The 19861-nt window shown below is 46.0% G+C and overlaps 1 protein-coding gene across 29 annotated transcripts in view; it reads right to left on the bottom strand.

Annotated features, from left to right (window-relative positions):
• FNBP1 (formin binding protein 1) overlaps positions 1-19861 on the bottom strand; it is a 167811-nt gene that overhangs the window by 9725 nt on the left and 138225 nt on the right. For 12 of the 29 annotated variants that reach the window (XM_063788172.1, XM_063788176.1, XM_063788175.1 and 9 more), the window contains 4 exons: positions 11805-11914; positions 6031-6163; positions 3594-3715; positions 3133-3269 (listed from right to left, as the gene is read on the bottom strand). In XM_063788172.1, the coding sequence (XP_063644242.1) occupies positions 3133-3269; positions 3594-3715; positions 6031-6163; positions 11805-11914 (502 nt within the window). Of the gene's footprint in view, positions 1-3132; positions 3273-3593; positions 3716-6030; positions 6164-11804; positions 11915-18883; positions 18899-19861 lie in introns of all 29 variants that reach the window. The other 17 variants (XM_063788174.1, XM_054658469.2, XM_016961857.4 and 14 more) reach the window with 3 other exon arrangements.

Here is a 19861-nt window from a genome sequence, read left to right as displayed (position 1 = left end):
GTGAGCCACTACGCCCGGCCCAACTGCTCCTCTTTAAACACTGTCCTCACATATTGCTTCCATTCTGGTACTTTCTGCAGCCAAGATTCCACTTTTCCCACTGTCTGCAGCACACTGCCACCTAGACATGGCCCCAACACCTGAAACAACATAGATGAACCTGGATTCACTGTTCTTCCTCCTAACTATATCCTCCTGCTTTTCCACTTCCCTAGACCTCTCCGTCCTCCCAGGAATGCAACTCTGGGACCTGTCTTGGATTTCCTCTCCTTTTTGTTCCTGGCTTCTGATCAGCCCCGAATCTATGCAGTTTGTCAATGGTGGCATCTCTGTATCCATTCCTTGAACAAGGCCCCCAAGACCTTCTGCTAGGATCATTTCAAAGGCTGCCCACCACCCCCCAGTTTTCTGCAAGGCAAAGAGTTTAGGGAGCTGTTAACAGGGCAACAGGGAACGGTGGGGGATGGTTGGAATATGAAGTAAAACTGGGAACGTTTAAACTGGTACTTCCTTCTTATTTTGTCACGATGAACATTTAGTCTATTAAAGGCTCTGAAAAGTCCTGTAGTAAAGAAATCTGTAAAATCTATTTATCCCAGGGCTTCCCAAACTTACTTGAGCTCTGACTGCTAGTTTTAAAAATTTATTCATTATATTAAAATGCAACTGTTTCGTAATTTTATTTATTTATTTATTTTTTAGAGAGGGTTTCACACTATCGCCTAGGCTGGAGTGCAGTGGTACGATCATAGCTCACTGTAGCCCTGAACTCCTGGCCTCAGCCTCCCAAAGTGCTGGGATTACAGGCGTGAGCCACTGAGCCTGGCCTGAGAGCTTCTTTCATGGCCTCCTTATTAACGCTCTGCAGGACATCGTTTCAAGGTTCATTGGTTTAGAAACACTAAGCTAATTTATCTTTTATTTCTTTTTTTTGAGACAGAGTTGCCCTCTGTTGCCCATACTGGAGTACAATGGCACGATCTTGGCTCACTGCAACCTCTGCCTCCTGGGTTCAAGCAATTCTCATGCTTCAGCCTCCCGAGTAGCTGGGATTACAGGCGCCCGCCACCACGCCTCACTGATTTTTGTATTTTTAGTAGAGACAGGGTTTCATCATGTTGGGCAGGCTGGTCTCGAACTCCTGACCTCAGGTGATCTGCCTGCCTCAGCCTCCCAAAGTTCTAGGATTACAGGCGTGAGGCACCATGCCCGGCCTGGGCTAGTCTTTCTACCATCCTCCCTGTCTTCCAGTGGATCCTACACGTCTGACGATGACTTTCCTAAGGTCCAGCTCTGACTGCATCCACACCCGGCTAGAGGGCCTTCCATAGCTCCTCAGTGTTTGCCACAGAAAACCCAGATGTTTCCCTACCTCGCCCCCATTGGCACTTCCCACTCTTGAGTGCCACGTTTCACTATTAGGACTTCAGACATCTAAGCTCCAGCCACACCACGCCCATTTTTGGCCACACCCCCCATGCCATGGCAAGTTCTCCAGACTTCCTTAAGGAAGTGATCTCATTCTCCCCTGTCCGCCCCGTTCCTCTGTATCCCACCTCTGGCAAACACTGCAAGCTGCCTGCTTTTTTTTTTTGAGAGGGAGTCTCGCTCTGTTGTCAGGCTGGAGTAAAGTGGCACGATCTCGGCTCACTGCCACCTCCGACTCCCGGTTTCAGTGAGTCTCCTGCTTCAGCCTCCCAAGTAGCTGGAATTACAGGCATGCGCTACCACGCTTAGCTGATTTTTGTATTTTTAGTAGAGATGGGGTTTCACCATGTTGGCCAGGATGGTCTCGATCTCCTGACCTCACGATCCGCCTGCCTCGGCCTCCCAAAGTGCTGGGATTACAGGCGTGAGCCACTGCGCCCAGCTGCTGCTTGCTCCTTAAGTGTGTCTGCCTGATTTCCCTCCGGACAGGTGCCATATCATACGACCTGCATCCCCCCACTTCATGGGCCTTTACAAGACAGGAGCGCTATAGATACTAGATATTAAATGAATGGATGAAATGATCATCCTCCCTATTGTCCACTGCAGTGAAGCAAGCTCTCTGGAAGCTGTTAAGTTATATGAACCAAAAGTCAAAATATACAACCAAATAATAATCATACCATGAGGAGGATAAAAGCATAGTAGAGAAAGATCTGGAAGGCTGCTGCTGCAGCTTTTTTTTTTTTTTTTTGAGACAGAGTCTCGTTCTGTCACCCAGGCTGGAGTACAGTGGCGGTATCTCAGCTCACTGCAACCTTCGCCTCCCGGGTTCAAGTGATTCTCGTGCCTCAGCCTCCCGAGCAGCTGGGATTACAGGCGCCTGCCAGCATGCCCGGCCAGTTTTTGTATTTTTAGTAGAGATGGGATTTCACCATGTTGGCGAGGCTGGTCTTGAACTCCTGGCCTCAAGTGACCTGCCCGCCTCAGCCTCCCAAAGTTCTAGGATTACAGGTGTGAGCCACCACGCCCGGCCAGATCTGGAAGGCTTCTAAAGAAAGTTCTGGTCACAGAAAGAGAAGAGTGTGGCTAGGCACAGTGGCTCACACCTGTGATCACAGCACTTTGGGAGGCTGAGGCAGGAGTACTGCTTGAATCCAGGAGTTCAACACCAGCCTGGGCAACATAGTGAGACCCTGTCTCTACTGAAAAGTACAAAAAGTACAAAAGTACAAAAATGAGCCAGACATGGTGGTGCTTGCCTGTAGTCCCAGCTACTCAGGAGGCTGAGGTCGGAGGATCACTTGAGTCCAGGAGGTCAAGGCTGCAGTGAGCCATGATTGCACCACTGCACTCTAGCTTGGGCAAGAGAGCGAGACCCTGTATGAAAAAAAGGAAGGAAGGAAGGAAGGAAGGAAGGAAGGAAGGAAGGAAGGAAGGAAGGAAGGAAGGAAGGAAGGAAGGAAGGGGAAGGGAAGGGAAGGGAAGGGAAGGGAAGGGAAGGGAGGGGAGGGGAGGGGAGGGGAGGGGAGGGGAGGGGAGGGGAAGGGAAGGGAAGGGAAGGGAAGGGAAAGGGAAGGTAGGAAGAAAGGACAAAGGAATAAAAATGATCAGAAGGAAGGAAGGAAGGAAAAGTGAAAGAAGAGTAACTCAGATATTATGGTTTATAAAAGGCAGGGGAATCCAGCAGACATGAAATGTCACCTTCAAATGTGTAGAGAGCTTTGCACGTCCCTATGGCAGGGAGGGGCTCCTCATCATCAAACTCGTCGTCAAAATCCGTGGCCAGCACCTTCACCTCACTCTCCTGACTCTGCTCCTCTGTGTAACTGCCATCTGGGCTGCTCAAGAAAGGAAAACACAAAGCAACTAAAGCGACTGACCCCAGGGAGGACTCAGATTGAGTCCCTGCGACTGGAGAGCGCCTGCAACCCCGCCCCTCAGCGAGTGCTGTAACTGAGGCCACAGTAAATCATCGCACGCTCAGATCACCCATCCCATGTGGAATTATAAATCTGCATCATGGAAAAAGTGACAGGTCAATCGCAACAGACATTTTGGCATTGAACAAGTGCCTTATGGTCATTCCAGATTCCAAAATTTAGAAATAAATACAAAGCCAACAGGCTCCCTTGCCAGAGGCAGGCGCTGTGCAGATACTGTACCTCTCACGGTCCTGGGCGCAGTTGTTGACTGTAGGTGGGTTCTGGCTGTCGTACAGTCCGCTCTGCCGGCGCGCCTGCTCGTTGCGTGCTGGGAGCCGGCCTTCAACCTCAGCCAGCCAGGCCTGGAGACAAAAGCAATGAGAGACTCCAACCTAAGGCCATCTGAGGGTCAGCCCAGAGTGTCCTAAGGTCCCAAAGGCCATCTGAGGGCCAGCCCGGAGCGTCCTAAGGTCCCAAACTCAGGGGCTACTCTTGGCCATTTAACCCAATGTGAGGAAGTCCACGTGGGGGCAGAATGGCCACGTTTTCTGCCTTCGACTGTTCAAATGTACTGAAGGACGGTTGCTTCCATTTCACCCGAAGTTGGAGACATAAAAACAAACTCATATTTATGTGGTTGCCCACGATGGGGCAGAAAGCACACTGGACTACGCTATCCCCTTGGGCTTTTAAGCAGCAGTGCAGTCTTGGATAAGTCACTTCTAGTTCCTTCTTGACCATGAGGTCGCCCTGTGATACCTGAAGGTACAGCCATGCTTAAGCAGTGACTCAGTTTGAAAGCCACACTTCCTATTTTTTAGGAGTGTAACTTTTTTTTTGATAGAAATGAAACTTGTACTTAAAAATTAAAGTAGATAAAATGATCTTCAGCATTTGAAACAGTATAAACAAGTTAAAGGAATAAAAATGAGAAGGCCGGGCGCGGTGGCCACGCCTGTAATCCCAGCACTTTGGGAGGCCGAGGTGGGTGAATCACTTCAGGTTGGGAGTTTCAGACCAGCCTGGCCAACATGGTGAAACCCTGTCTCTAATAAAGTACAAAAATTAGCTGGGGGTGGTGGTGAGCGCCTGTAATCCCAGCACTTTGGGAGAGGTGGGCAGATCACCTGAGGTCAGGAGTTCGAGACCAGCCTGGCCAACATGGTGAAACTGTGTCTCCATTAAAAATACAAAAATTAGCTGGGCATGGTGGCACATGCCTGTAGTCCCAGCTACTCGGGAGGCTGAGGCACGAGAATCACTGGAACTCAGGAGGTGGAGGTTACAGTGAGTCGAGATTGCACCACTGCACTCCAGCTTGGGTGACAGAGCGAGACTCTGTCTCAAAAAAAAGAATAATAATAAGAAAAGGACCGTTCTAAGTTCTAAATGCTCAAATGAACATTAATGATGGATTCTGAAAAGAATGGAAAAAGCTGGCCAGGTGTGGTGGCTCACGCCTGTAATCCCAGCACTTTGGGAAGCCAAGGCGGGTGGAGCATCTGAGGTCAGGAGTTCGAGACCAGCCTGGCCAACATGGCAAAACCCTGTCTCTACCAAAAATACAAAAAGTAGCCGGGTGTGGTGGTGCACACCTGTAGTCCCAGCTACTCAGGAGGCTGAGGCAGGAGAATCACTTGAACCTGGGAAGTGGAGGTCACACTGAGGTGAGATCACGCTACTACACTCCAGCCTGGGCAACAGGGCGAGACTTCATCTCAAAAAAAAAAATGAAAAAAGCCATAGTTGACCCTTCATTGCTGAAAACAATCTATTCTGATTGGTAGAATCGGTTGCTAACGTATTTTTCCATGCTCTGTAGTCTTTAAACGTGGTATGGAGAGTGGGTTCAGGAGGCTTTTGTTGACAGCTTTTGAGTGCTCCTCTCCCTCCCTCAAGCTTTGATTATTTATGTTTCCTGCTTGTTTCTCCTTTGTGTTTGCTGCTGGTTCTCACACACACCCTTTCCATAATGGGCCTGCTGAGAGAACAATTGTATATTTCAGGGGATTTTTTTCATTGCTTCTTTGATTCACTGGGATAACGGATCGCTCTATACTCCCAATTTTATTACCATGAGATGAAGCAGAACAACTTAAAGTACCAAAAATACTGGCCAGGCACAGTGGCTCACAGTGGCTCACAGCTGTAATCCCAGCACTCTGGGAGGCCAAGGTGGGAGGATGGCTTAAGGCCAGGAGTTCAAGACCAGTCTGTGCAACAGAGCAAGACCTCGACTCTAAAACAAATAAAAAATTGAAAAATAAAAGTTAGCCAGGTATGGTGGCATGGGCCTGTAATCCCAGCTCCTCAGAGGCTGAGCCAAGGAGATCAAGGCTGCAGTGAGCTACAAGCATGCCACTGTACTCCAGCCTGGGCAACAAAGCAAAATCCTGTCTCTAAAATTAAAAAACAACCCCGCCAACCCCCCACCATATACAGATACAACATTAAACATTGTCAGGTTTTACAGCCATGATTAAGATAGGCTATGATGAGAAGCAGAATGTTCAATGGCGAAGAGTGTATTTTTCCTTTGACCATAACTCATGAAACAGCCTGCCATTCCCACTGTGTACCTCCCAGTGAGAGGATCGTCAGGGCCGCACACCATTCTACACCGAGGAACACCTGTTCTTCGTTTCCAACAAAGCTTTCCACAACAGAAGTTTCATACCTCAAATTTCTGGGTCTCTAGTCGCAGTTTCTCTATATTTTGGCTGACTTCTGCTAATTTGTGATCCAAACTGGCTGGGTCTCCCATCTGAGGATTCTTTAGGTAGACATCTTTCATTTTTGTTATGGCATCTCTGAAAGAAAGAACGAGTAGAACGCTGTAAAGGTTATTCCATTTTTTTTTTTTAGACAGTTTCACTCTTGTCACCCAGGCTGGAGTGCAATGGTGCGATCTCGGCTCACTGCAACGATCTTGGCTCACTGCAACCTTCACCTCCAGGGTTCAAGCAATTCTGCTGCCTCAGCCTCCAGAATAGCTGGGATTACAGGTGCATGCCACCACACCCACTTAATTTTTGTATTTTTAGTAGAGATGGGGTTTTGCCACGTTGGCCAGGCTGGTCTTGAACTCCTGACCTCAGGTGATCTGCCTGCCTCAGCCTCCTAAAGTGCTGGGATTATAGGCGTGAGCTACCGCACCGCCCGGCAAAGGTTACTCTTATCAGCCAATATTCTACCACTTTGAAAACCATATGAATGGAAACGTGGGAAGATTAGAGTATGGATAAGGGACTATTGGGCCAGCTTCCATTCTGGAAATTCTCTATAGGAATTCTGCTACCAAAGGCTATAAATAAAGAAGCTGATTTTTAAATTTCAGTTCTCTTCTCTAATGGTTATCTCCTTATTGTCCCCAATAACTGAGAAGCATAAATTAATCCTGCCCTTCCCTTTGCCACACAGATAAAATAAATAAATAAATAAAAGCCAATACTTTAAAATTTTTTAATTAATTAATTTATTTTTGAGACCAGGTTATGAGACTGGCTAATTTTTGTATTTTTGGTAGAGACTGCGTTTTGCCATGTTGCCCAGGCTGGTCTTGAACTCCTGGCCTCAAGCAATCCACCTGCCTCGGCCTCCCAAAGTGCTGGGATTACAGGCATGAGCCACCGAATCTGGCTTCAAAACCCAAGTATTTCCAACATGGTGAAACCCCGTCTCTACTAAAAATACAAAAATTAGCCAGGCGTGATGGCATGTCCCCTTAATCCCAGCTACTTGGGAGGCTGAGGCAGGAGAATCACTTGAACCCAGGAGGTGGAGGTTGCAGTGAGCCGAGATCACGCTACTGCACTCCAGCCTGGGCGACAGAGCAAGACTCCATCTCAAATAAAACAAAACAAACAAAAACCCCCAAGTATTTCCACATGTGCATTCTTCATGCAAACCAAAGGTACAGCTGGCATCCTGGGTCTCATGGGCTGCATGTGCTCACCTGACGAAGAAGCACAGTCAATTGCTTTGGAAATGTTACACACCCATTTCCACTGTTAAGAAACTGAATCCATAGTTGGTATCCACGACAGGTAAGTGACAGAGCCTTAAAGCTACACACTGTGGATCCCACATCCTTCCTGAAATCATGTCTGGAAGCAGCCCATGGTAGCCCGGGCAGGCATCCCTAGAGAAGTTCGGGGCATGTTTGGGTTGAAGACCAAAGAGCTCTACTAATTTTACCCTTGTTGCAGGGCACTTTTGGTAGGCTTCGAGTCATTAAAAATTTAGAGCAAATGACTGCCAGGGTTAAGGGCCAACTTTGATGAGTGTCAGCAAAAGAAAATCCAAAGCAGGCCATACAATACAATAGAAGGCCAAAAGACAAACCAAAAGATACATTCTGAGTCATGAGAAATAGTTTAACTAAAAATATAGAAATAACAGGAAGAGAGCTTCTACAAGTCCTCACCACCCTCCACCTAAGAGGCTGAGACCCACTTGGACTTCCAGCCGCTTTATCTTGTTTCTTTCCTCTCTTCCTTCCTTCCTATCTTCCTTATTTCCTTCCTGCCTTCTTTCCCACAGCATGCATCATTCATTATTATTATGCTTATTGTTCACTGTCTGTCTCCTCCTGTTACAATGGAAGCTCTTGGAGGAAGCTCTATGAGCTCAAGTTACATTGTTAACTTGATGGATCCCAAGTGTCGAGGCCATCCTTGGCACATAGTAGATGCTCAATGAATATTTGTTAAATAAATACATATTTAAATAAACATTTAAAAATCATGTTTATAAATAATTTTTAAACATTTTTAAATAATGTTAAATGTTCTTAAAAATGTTTAAATAAACATTTATTTATTTAACAAATAACAAACATGACAAGCCAAGTGTAATGTTGTCCACCCTTATGATGTCCTTCCCGAAACCCGTCTCGTCTCTTGACTTCATGGCCCACACCTCCCACTACCTCCCTATTTCTCAGCAAAAGCCCTCAACAGAGTTGTCTATATCCATTATCTTTAGCTCCTCTCCTCCCAGTCTTTCCTAATCAATCTTTCCACATGTTTATCAACTTTATTGATCTTTTTAAGGAAGAACTTTTGGATCTGTTGAATTGTGTGTGTGTGTGTGTGTGTGTATATATATTTTGTTAATTATTTTTGAGATAGGGTCTTACTCTGTCGCCTAGGCTGGAATGCAGTGGTATGATCTTGGCTCACTGCACCCTCTGCCTCCCGGGTTCAAGCGATTCTCCTGCCTCAGCCTCCTGAGTAGCTGGGACTACAGGCGCCCCATCGTGCCCAGCTAATTTTTGTATTTTTAGTAGAGACAGGGTTTTGCCATGTTGGCCAAGCTGGTCTTGAACTCCTGACCTCAGATGATCCACCCACCTCAGTCTCCAAAGTGCTGGGATTCCAGGCATGAGCCATCATGCCCAGCCGCTTCTACTTCCTTTGGGCTTAATTTGCTGTTCTTTTTCTGACTTCTTGAGATAGATCGTAAGTGAGGATCTAAGTGAGCTAAGGCTCAGTGATTTTTACCTCTCTGTTTTTAATATGCATTCAGAGCAATAAATCTCTCTATATGCGTGGCTTTAAGGACATCCCACAAACTATATATAGAATGCATGTTAAAGTTCAATTCTATTTCATATACATGAAAGTCAAATGCTTTGGAAATGTTAACACACACCCATTTCCACTGTTGGTCAGGCTGGTATTGAACTCCCGACCTCAGGTAATCCGCCTGCCTCAGCCTCCCAAAGTGCTGGGATTACAGGCATGAGCCACTGCGCCCGGCCAATTTCTTAATATTTGTTATTGGTATCCAGCTTAATTGCAGAGTATAGATAATATAGTTTGAATGATACATTTCCTTTGATATTTATTGAGATTTGCTTTGTGAAACAAAGATATACTCAATTTTGAAAATGTTCTTATGTGAGCTTGAAAAGAGTGTTGATATGGTTTAGCTGTGCCCCGGCCCAAATCTTATCTTGAATTGTAGCTCCCATATCCCCATGTGTCATGGGAGGGACCCAGTGGGAGGTAATTGAATCATGGGGGCGGTTTTTCCCAGGCCGCTCTCGTAATAGTGAGTCTTATGAGCTCCAATGGTTTTATAAAGGGCAGTTCCCTTGCACAAGCTCTGCCGAATGCCGCCATGTAAGACATGCCTTTGCTCCTCCTTTGCCTTCCGCCATGATTGTGAGGCCTCCCTATCCATGTGGAACTATGAGTCCATGAAACCTCTTTTTCTTTATAAATTACTCAGCCTCAAATATGTCTTTATTAGCAGCATGAGAACGGGCTAATACAGTGTGTGCCCTGCAGTTGTTAGATGTTTATGTATTAGGTCAATGTTACTAAATGTATAATTTAAGTCTTCTATACTAACTTTGAGCACTTTTTTTTTTTTTTTTTTTTGAGACAGAGTCTCGCTCTGTTGCCAGGCTGGAGTGCAGCAGCACAGTCTTGGCTCACTGCAACCTCTGACTCCCCGGTTGAAGGGATTCTCCTGCCTCAGCCTCCCCAGTAGCTGGGATTACAGGCACACACCACCACTCCCAGCTAATTTTTGTATTTTTAGTAGAGATGGGGTTTCACCATGTTGGCCAGGATGGTCTCAATCTCCTGACCTCGTGATCCACCCCACCTCGGCCTCCCAAAGTGCTGGGATTACAGGCGTGAGGCACTGCGCCTGGCCCGAGCACGTTTTTTTTTTTTCCTTTCCTTTTATTCAGCCCAAAAGCCAGCCTTGTAACACCAGTTTCCTTTTGATTGGCCCTTGCATGGTATATCTTCTCTTCCATTTTTTTACTTCTACATTTCTAGAGCTTATAAGTTAGATGTGTCTTTTGTAGATAGCATACATTGCTTTGTGTATTGGGTTTTAAATTTTTTGGTCCATTCTGGGAATATCTTTTAATTGAAACATGTAGTTTGTTTACTTTTAACATATTGATTCATTTTATTTTGCAGACACTTATGTGCCAGGCACGGTTCCAAGCATGTTATGCACACTGATACATCAGCAGTAGTAACTGATAGAGCCAGATTTGACCCCAGGGTATCTGGAGTGCTTAGTATTTAACATCTATCATCCTACTTTGTGCTTTTTTCTTGGAGACGGGGTCTTGCTCTGTTGCCCAAGGTGGAATGCAGTGGTATACCTCTTGAGACAGATCCTTAGCTCTTGCTAGGAGTGAGGGTGTGTGTGTGTGTGTGTGTGTGTGTGTTTGACTGGCTTTTCCTACAGCTGTTTTAATGAACGCACCTTCCCCTCACAGAGGCCCTCCTCCTCTATGGCATCTCTGCTTTATGGCAAACGGGTTTTGATTTTTTTGTTTTGTTTTGAGACAGAGTCTCGCTCCATCACCCAGGCTGGAGGGCAGTGGCGCGATCTCGGCTCACTGCAAGCTCCGCCTCCCGGGTTCATGCCATTCTCCTGTCTCAGCCTCCCAAGTAGCTGGGACTACAGGCGCCCGCCACCACGCCGGCTAATTTTTTGTAATTTTAATAGAGACAGGGTTTCACCATGTTAGCCAGGATGGTCTCGATCTCCTGACCTTGTGATCTGCCCGCCTCGGCCTCCCAAAGTGCTGGGATTACAGGTGTGAGCCACTGCACCCGGCTGGGTTTTGATTCTTAAGCAAATAGCTCACTGCAGCCTCCACCTCCCAGTCTAAAGCGATTCTCCCCACCTCAGCCTCCCAAGTTGCTGGGACTATAGGTGTGCCATCACACCCAGCTACTTTTGTTTATTTTTGTAGAGATGGGGTCTCACTATGTTGCCAAGGCTGGTCTCTCTCTCTTTTTTTTTTTTTTTGAGATAGAGTCTCACTCTGTTGCCCAGGCTGAAGTGCAGTGGCATGATCATAGCTCACTGTAGCCAGGACCTCCTGGGCTCAGGTGATCCTTCCACTTCAGCCTCCCAAATAGCTGGGACTACAGGCGCACACCATCATGCCTGGCTAGTTTTTTTCTTTTTTTTTTTAGGGGTTTTGCTATGTTGCCTGGGCTGGTCTTGAACTCCCGGACTCAAGCGATCTTCCTGCCTCAGCCTCCCAAAGTGCTGGGATTACAGGCGTGAACCACCATGCCCAGCCTGAACTTGAATTTCTTTTAATTTTTATTTTATTTTTAATTATTTTTTATTTTTATTTTTTTGAGACAGAGTCTTGCTCTGTTGCCCAGGCTGAAGTGCAGTGGCATGATCTTGGCTCACTGCAACCTCTGCCTCCCGAGTTCAAGCGATTCTCCTGCCTCAGCCTCCTGAGTAACTGGGACTACAGACATGTGCCACTGCACCCGGCTAGTTTTTATATTTTTAGTAGAGATGGGGTTTCACCATGTAGGCCAGGATGGTCTCGATCTCTTGACCTCAGGTGATCCACCCACCTCAGCCTCCCAAAGTGCTGGGATTACAGGTTGTGAGCCACTGCGCCTGGCCTTGAATTTCTTAATAAGTCATATTGATGCACTATACCTTTGATCCATCTCCTTCTGAATTTCTTTATTTAACTCGTCGACTTTCTGCTGCAGCTTTTTCCTTCTTTGTTCAGGTGGGAGGTTGCTGAAATCCTCCGGCGTTGCACCCTGCAGACACAAATATAAATGAGAAACCAGAAAGCCCAGGCTTTCCTTGAAAGAAGGCTGAAAGCAAAGCCTGCAGCCATGGGGGGTGCAGACATCTGCATGTGGCTTCATGAAATAGATTAAGCTCTTTCCCACTACACCCAGCCGAGATGCAAAAATCAATGCATGCAAACTGCATAAGTCCCATAAACCATTCCCAGTTCCATGGATGCTGGCCAGAATGCCCCAGAAAAAGCAGTGAGCAACGCTACAGTAAAGGAGAGTAAGAGATACATCTGACTCTAGGGAGAATCCATGAAAAACACATTTTGAGACAGTCTTCTTCCTTTTCCTACCAAGTGTCACCATCAATGTCAGTGGCAACACTGAAGTGTTAATGAAATTTATGTTTCCTTAATACAAACCCCATCAACCACTGCACGCCTAGCTGCTGCCTTTTCCCTAGCGTGAGTATTGCTGCCAGTCTCTTCACACAGGCTGAGGCCAAAAGTCTCCACCCCTGTAAAGTGACAGATGGGACATCACATTCCTCAGAGAATGTGGGTGAAAAAGAACATTAAAAAAAAAAAATCTCTTCCCCTTACCCCATGCACGCCTCCCTCTGCTGCCTCTAAAAGTCTAGTTACTTTTTTTTTTTCCTTGAGACGGAGTCTCACTCTGTTGCCCAGGCTGGAGTGCAGTGGTGCGATCTCAGCTCACTGCAACCTCTGCCACCCAGGTTCAAGCGATTCTCCTGCCTCAGCCTCCTAAGTAGCTGGGACTACAGGCATGTGCCACCACGCCCGGCTAATTTTCCACAGTCTCTAACTCTTGACTTCAGGTGATCTGCTCACCTTGGCCTCCCAAAGTGCTGGGATTACAGGCATGAGCCGCCGTGCCCAGCCTAGTGACTTCTTTTAGGCCTTTAGGAAGCCTCTCAGAGTTCAGAGAGAATGCCCTCCCTGACCTCAAAATCAGTTTTCCACAGTGTACGAAACTCATCTCCACGGTTTTTAATCTGTCAGAAGAACCGCATTTTGATATCTTGATTCCCTTTTGAAAAGCAGCTGCTCTCTTTACGCTGTGCATGAGCTTTAAGGAGAAAGTATCAACAGTTTCAGCCTTTGACATATGCTTACTTGTTAGAAAGCTCTGGCTAAATTGTGATGTCAAGTGCTTTTACTTAAGTGAGGCTATGTTCATAAAGAGAGAGAAATTTCGTGCTGGGCACGGTGGCTCATGCCTGTAATCCCAGCACTTTGGGAGGCCGAGGTGGGTGGATCATAAGGTCAGGAGTTTGAGACCAGCCTGGCCAACAATGTGAAACACCGTCTGTGCTAAAAATATAAAAAACTAGCTGGGCATGGTGGCGAGCGCCTATAATCCCAGCTACTTGGGAGGCTGAGGCAGGAGAATTGCTTGAACCCGGGAAGCGGAGGTTGTAGTGAGCCGAGATCGTGCCGCCGTACTCCAGCCTGGGTGACAATGCGAGACTCCATCTCAAAAAAAAAAAAAAAAAGAGAGAGAGAAATTTCTTCAAATAACCAGGGATAAGCCAGGGCATTTAGAAAAGAGATTTTACTTTAAACCCTCAATTCTTTTGAAACAAGGGCAAGGCAGGCTTGGGGCAGGGTAGAAAGAGGAGACCCAGTTAATGTAATTCCAGAAGCAAGTTGCATTTGCCAAGCAGCTTACATGTGGGCTTGTGACTGGGTTCCTAGGCTGATTATGATAAAATGCCAGGGTGATGTGCTGGAAGTGTGTGATTCAGCAAATAGTTGACCACAAAAGGCCACGCAAAGACCTTTCAGCTAATGCTCTCAAAGACACACCCATCAGACACACTGACTGACTCTCTAATGTGTGTGTGTGTGTGTGTGTGTGTGTTAGAGATAAGAGTTGAGTGAAACCAGAATGGAAGTGACTATTCCTAATAGCAAACCAAAGAAGTTTAATTTGACTCTAAATCTAAGATGAAGCAAAACTAACCTTTAATATAAAAATAAAGACTTGTTTTCCATATACTATGGTGCTATAATATTTATTTGAAAACTGGATTATTGTGGATTATGGATTTCACCATGTTGGTCAGGCTGGTCTCGAACTCCCGACCTCAGGCGATCTGCCCACCTCGGCCTCCCAAAGTCCTGGGATTACAGGAATGAGCTACCATGCGCGGCCTCTTGCTACAGTCTTTTGTTAAAATATCAGAGCACTTTCGACCTCAGAAAACAGAATCTCTCTATCTGACCTCCACATGCCCTTCTTTCACCTGCCCAAGGCAGGATTCTGATTGTGGCCATATGATCCTCATTCAAGAGGCTTCACGAGGATCCTGCCCCATACCCTGAAGGAAGGAAGGCTGCACAGGGAGGCCAAGAAGAATCTGCACAGACAGGCCCTGCTGGGTGTCACTACCTGATCCATTAGGATGCGATCAGGCCGTTTCTGACCAATCTCATTTCCACATGGTTGTCCATACTTCAATCATGTTTATCTGATGAAGTCTCATAAAAGGCCCAAGAGGACACAGGGTTTTTGGGGAGATTCCTAGAGAGTGGCTGCCCGGGGAAGCCATGGATGCTCTGTGCCCCCTCCCCCATACCTTGCCCTAAGCATCTCTTCATCTGTATTTTTTATAATATCCTTTGTAATAAACCAGTAAATGTGGTGGCCAGGCGCAGTGGCTCACGCCTGTAATCCTAGCACTTTGGGAGGCTGAGGCAGGCAGATCAAAAGGTCAGGAGCTCGAAACCAGCCTGACCAACATAGAGAAACCCTGTCTCGACTAAAGACACAAAAAATTAGCCGAGTGTGGTGGCACCCGCCTGTAGTTCCAGCTACTTGAGAGGCTGAGGCAGAAGAATTGCTTGAACCTGGGAGGCGGAGGTTGTGGTGAGCCAAGATCACGCCATTACACTCCAGCCTGGGCGACGGGCGAGATTCTGTCTCAAAAAAAAAAAACAAAACCCAAAAACAAACCAGTAAATATAAGTGTTTCCCTGAGTTCTGTGAGCTGCTCCTGCAAATTAATTGAACCCAAAGAGAGGGTCATGGGAACCCCAATTTGAAGCTAGTCCATCAGAAGTCCTGGAAGCCTGGACTTGCAACTGGTGGGAAGGAGGGGGCAGTCCTTCAGGACTGAGCCCTCAACCCCCAGGATCAGCCACTATCTCCAGGTAGATAGCATCAGAATGGAATTGAATTAAAGGACACCCAGCTAGTGTCTGCTGCTTGATATATAGCGGAAGCCTCCACATATTTGGTCACAGAAATCTTCTCTGTTGATTGTCATAGTGGAACAGCAGAGGAAAAACGGTTTGAGTTTTATCAAATGAGCATGTTTTCCAGAACTGAAAATTTTTTAAAAGCTGGAATACAGCAAAACACAATGCTAAGATACACTGCTTCAGAAATCAGGAAATCTAGGCCAGGCGTGGTAGCTCATGCCTGTAATCTTGGCACTTTGGGAGGCCGAGGCGGGTGGATCACCTGAGGTCGGGAGTTTGAGACGAGCCTGACCAACATGGAAAAACCCCGTCTCTACTAAAAATACAAAATTAGCCAGGCGTGGTGGCGCCCGTCTGTAATCCCAGCTACTCAGGAGGCTGAGGCAGGAAAATCGCTTGAACCCAGGAGGTGGAGGTTGTGGTGAGCCGAGATTGCGCCACTGCGCACTCCAGCCTGGACAACATGAGTAAAACTCCATCTCAAAAAAAAAAAAAAAAAGTCACGAAATCTGGCAAGTGGTCAACATTCACCTCGTTAATATGTGCTGAGCCTTGCTATGTGCTGTGAGTCCAACAGAACTTTCTACAGTGATGGCAATGTTCTATGGCCGCTGTTTCCAACACAGAAGCCATGTGTGGCTGTGAAGCATTTGAAATGTGGCTGGTGAAATTGTGGAACTGAATTTTTAAAAATTTATTTAATTTTAATTAATTAAAACTCAACAGCGGTTGGGCGTGGTGGCTCACACCTGTAATCCCAGCACTTTGGGAGGCCAAGGTGAGCGGATCACCTGAGGTCAGTTCAAGACCAGCCTGGCCAACATGGTGAAACCCCGTCTCTACAAAAATTAGCCAGGCATGATGGCAGGTGCCTGTAATCCCAGCTTCTCGGGAGGCTGAATCAGGAGAAACGCTTCAACCCGGGAGGCAGAGGATGCAGTGAGCCAGGATCATGCCACTGCACTCCATCCTCAGTGACAGAGCGAGACTCCACCTCAAAACAAAAACAAAAACAAAAAACTCAATAGCTACACGTGGTAGTGGCTACCACAATTAACAACAGCTTTAGCCTCTGTGCAGGTGTATAAACAGGTGCAAAGAAATCTATCAGTAAAACACATTGTACTGATGACTTATAAATAGATAAGAAAACAACAAAGACAGGCCATAACAGGAGGAGTTGGTATGGGAAGAGAGGGTCATATACATGTACCTATGTTTTAAGTGGCTGGAGTTCTGTAAGAGAACCTTGTTCTATGTACTAATAAAATCAAACCTGGCCGGGCCTGGTGGCTCACGCATGTAATCCCAGCACTGTGGGGGGCTGAGGTGGGCAGATCACCTGAGGTCAGGAGCTCGAGATCAGCCTGGCCAGCATGGTGAAACCCCGTCTCTACTAAAAATACAAAAATTAGCTGGGTGTGGTGGCGCACCCCTATAATCCCAGCTACTCGAGAGGCTGAGGCATGAGAATCGCTTGAACCCAGGAGGTGGAGGTTGCAGTGAGCCGAGATCGCGCCACTGCACTCCAGTCTGGGGGACAGAGCGAGACTCTGTCTCCTAAAAGAAAAAAAAATCAAACCCTTGCTTGTTGACAGCTTCCCCCCACCCCAAAATAGCACAAGCTCCGTGTAATACTACCTCTTCAGATTTTGGGTTTTTTGTTTTGTTTTATAGTTTTTTTTTTTTTTGAGACAGGGTTTCATTCTATCACCCAAGGCTGGAGCAGCCTCGACCTCCTGGGCTCAATCAATCCTTCTGCCTCAGCCTCCAGTATAGCTGGGACCACAGGCACAGACCACCATGCCCGGCTAATTTTTGTATTTTTTTGTGAAGTCAGGTTTCACCATGCTGCTCAGGCTGGTCTAGAACTCCTGGGCGCAAATGATCTGCCTGCCCCCACCTCCCAAAGTGCAGAGATTACAGGCGTGAGCCACCACACCTGGTCCCACATCTTTTTTCTTTTGTCTTTTTTTTTTTTTTTCAGACATGGTCTCACTCTGTCACCCAGGCTGGAGTGCAGGGGCGCAATGATAGCTCACTGCAACCTTGAACTCCTGGGCTCAGGCAATCCTCCTGCCTCAGCCTTCCAAAGCACTGGGATTCCAGGCATGAACCACCGTGCCCAGCCAGCGCTTCACTTCTTTGTTGCCTTCAAGGTAATGATATAAAGCAACAATTCAATACCAAGTTGGTAAAATAATTTGTATTTCAAACAGAAAGACTGCCTAAAAATATTACCTTTTGCTCCTAGCACCCAGAAAAACAATGAATAAAGGGAAATAAGGAAACCCTGGCAGCTGAGAAGGCCTCCTAGTCAATAGATCCAGTTTCTCCCAAGTTCATACTGCAGATGAGCTTGTAGTTCATTTAAGTATCTAGATCTCTTTCCTTCATGTAGAGACCTTAATCAAAGACTCTTCTCAGGATTTTATTTCACAGCCTAAGAAATGTTTATTTAATTTAATAAAATACTCTTTTTCTTTAAGGTTGGGTCCATTACCAAATACTAAGTCATGTTGAAAAAATTATGTATATACATACATATGTCTATATATCTATATCTATATCTATCTATCTATCTATATATATCACCATAAAATACTATCCTAGGTTATCAATAGTGTGCTTATAGTGCTGATCTTACTCCTAGTAGAACTGTCACAGTTGATCACTGTCCATTATTTTAGGATATTCTTAGCTGTGGAGTTTGAGAAGACTATGAAACTATTATACATATTTGAAGTATAGTTATAGGTTATGTTAGTTACTTTTAATAAATTTAATGATTAGTTTGACTGTTGACTAGGCATATACAATTAAGTAGAAACGACACAAAACACTGAGTGAATAATTCTAAAAAGGCTTAGGAGGCTCTTTTCATTGTCCATGAAATCATCTTGTGGCCTCTTGAATCAGCTATGCACAAGGCACCAACATATCTACGTCGCACCATAAAGATTCCACAGTCTTCTATTCCCACAGGTGGCCTCAAACCTGGGTAGCAGCTGCTGGCTGGGATCATTCCTGCACAGCTCCTCCAGGCTCTCAGATTTTTTCATCTACTTCTATGGTTCTCAAATAGCAACATTTTTCAACTATTAATTTACTTTTATTCAAAATGATCCAACAGACACCCCCCAAGATTTAATATTTACATTCATATATATATATTTGGAGACGGAGTCTTGCTCTGTCACCCAGGCTGGAGTCCAGTGGTATAATCTCGGCTCACTGCACCCTTCACCTCCCGGGTTCAAGCAGTTCTCTGCCTCGGCCTCCCGAGTAGCTGGGACTACAGGCGCACGCTGCCACGCCCGGCTAATTTTTTGGTTTTTTGTAGAGACAGGGTTTCACCGTGTTGCCCGGGTTGGTCTCGAACTCCTGAGCTCAGGCAATCCACCCGCCTTGGCCTCCCAAAGTGCTAGGATTACAGGCGTGAGCCACTGCGCCCGGCCTTTACGTTAATATTTATATAGACACTTTAACATTTGTCCTCCTCTTAAGGCCCCAGGAATAACACCAAGTCGTGAGTTAAATGTTAATTTTCTTAGCAACTTGAAAAGATTAAGATCACCTCTATTAGATTCTGGACCTTTGCATCCAAGAAGTCTAATAAGGAAACACCAACAAAAGCACACGTAAGAGAAACACAAACCAAGTTAACTTTGAAGATACGTTGTGCATGGCATAGCATTCATAAAAGACACGCCAGAAAACCTGATTAGACTCAGGACATGCATGGAACAATTGTGCTTACCAGCTTGAGAGAAAGCTTCATGTAAAAATTGGAGAGGTATGGGAAAAATAGAGAGAAAGAGAGAGAGAAAGAGAAAAAAAAACAACAACACATCAGAAGAAGAGGAACTTGGTCAGTTCCGCCATATTAAAATAACACACACGTCTACCCGCTGATTTATAAAAATGACTCGTAGCAGATCTGTGCAAAAGTTCACAAGAAGGGCTGCTCCCTAATAACATTTTTCTTAGGCTCCACATTGCCAGAGCCAAAGATCAGATAGAAAAGGAGGGTTTCTGTTACAGGCCTGTACTGGCCACCTCAGCCTAGATGTAAATTAAAGTAAGCTTATAGTCAGTGACACATAATGACTATAAAAGAAAAAATACAGGGCCGGGTGCAGTGGCTCACACCTGTAATCCCAGCACTTTGGGAGGCCAAGGCAGGTGGATCACCTGAGGTCGGGAGTTCGAGACCAGCCTGACCAACACGGAGAAACCCTGTCTCTACTAAAAATACAGTATTAGCCGGGTGTGGTGGTGCACACCTGTAATCCCAGCTATTCAGGAGGCTGAGGCAGGAGAATCGCTTGAACCTGGGAGGCGGAGGTTGCAGTGAGCTGAGGTCGCGCATTGCACTCCAGCCTGGGCAACAAGAGTGAAACTCCATCTCAAAAAAAAACAAAAAAAAAAAGAAAAAATATAATCACACAACCTTTTGTTCTCCAAATTTCCCATGGAAAGTTTTATACAGACTAAAACAAGTCTGAACACCAATTACTTCCATGACAGGAAAGTAATATTTTAATCTTAAGGAGCTCTAATAAATATAAACATTGACATGAAGGCAAAGTCTGAAATTGGTGAATTGGTAACAAAGGGCTGACTAGCATTGCTCTAAGAAACTACCTGCAGGACCCAGAATGCCTCTCGCAGCCAGGCTAGAGGACAATATTCTCTCCCACCCGAGAAGTGTGTGCCACCCCTTGCTCCGTGGAGG

The sequence above is a fragment of the Pan troglodytes genome, chromosome 11, assembly GCF_028858775.2.
Source record: "Pan troglodytes isolate AG18354 chromosome 11, NHGRI_mPanTro3-v2.0_pri, whole genome shotgun sequence".
In the NCBI taxonomy this organism is placed as follows: Eukaryota; Metazoa; Chordata; class Mammalia; order Primates; family Hominidae; genus Pan; species Pan troglodytes.
This window is presented reverse-complemented; position numbering and strand designations above follow the sequence as displayed.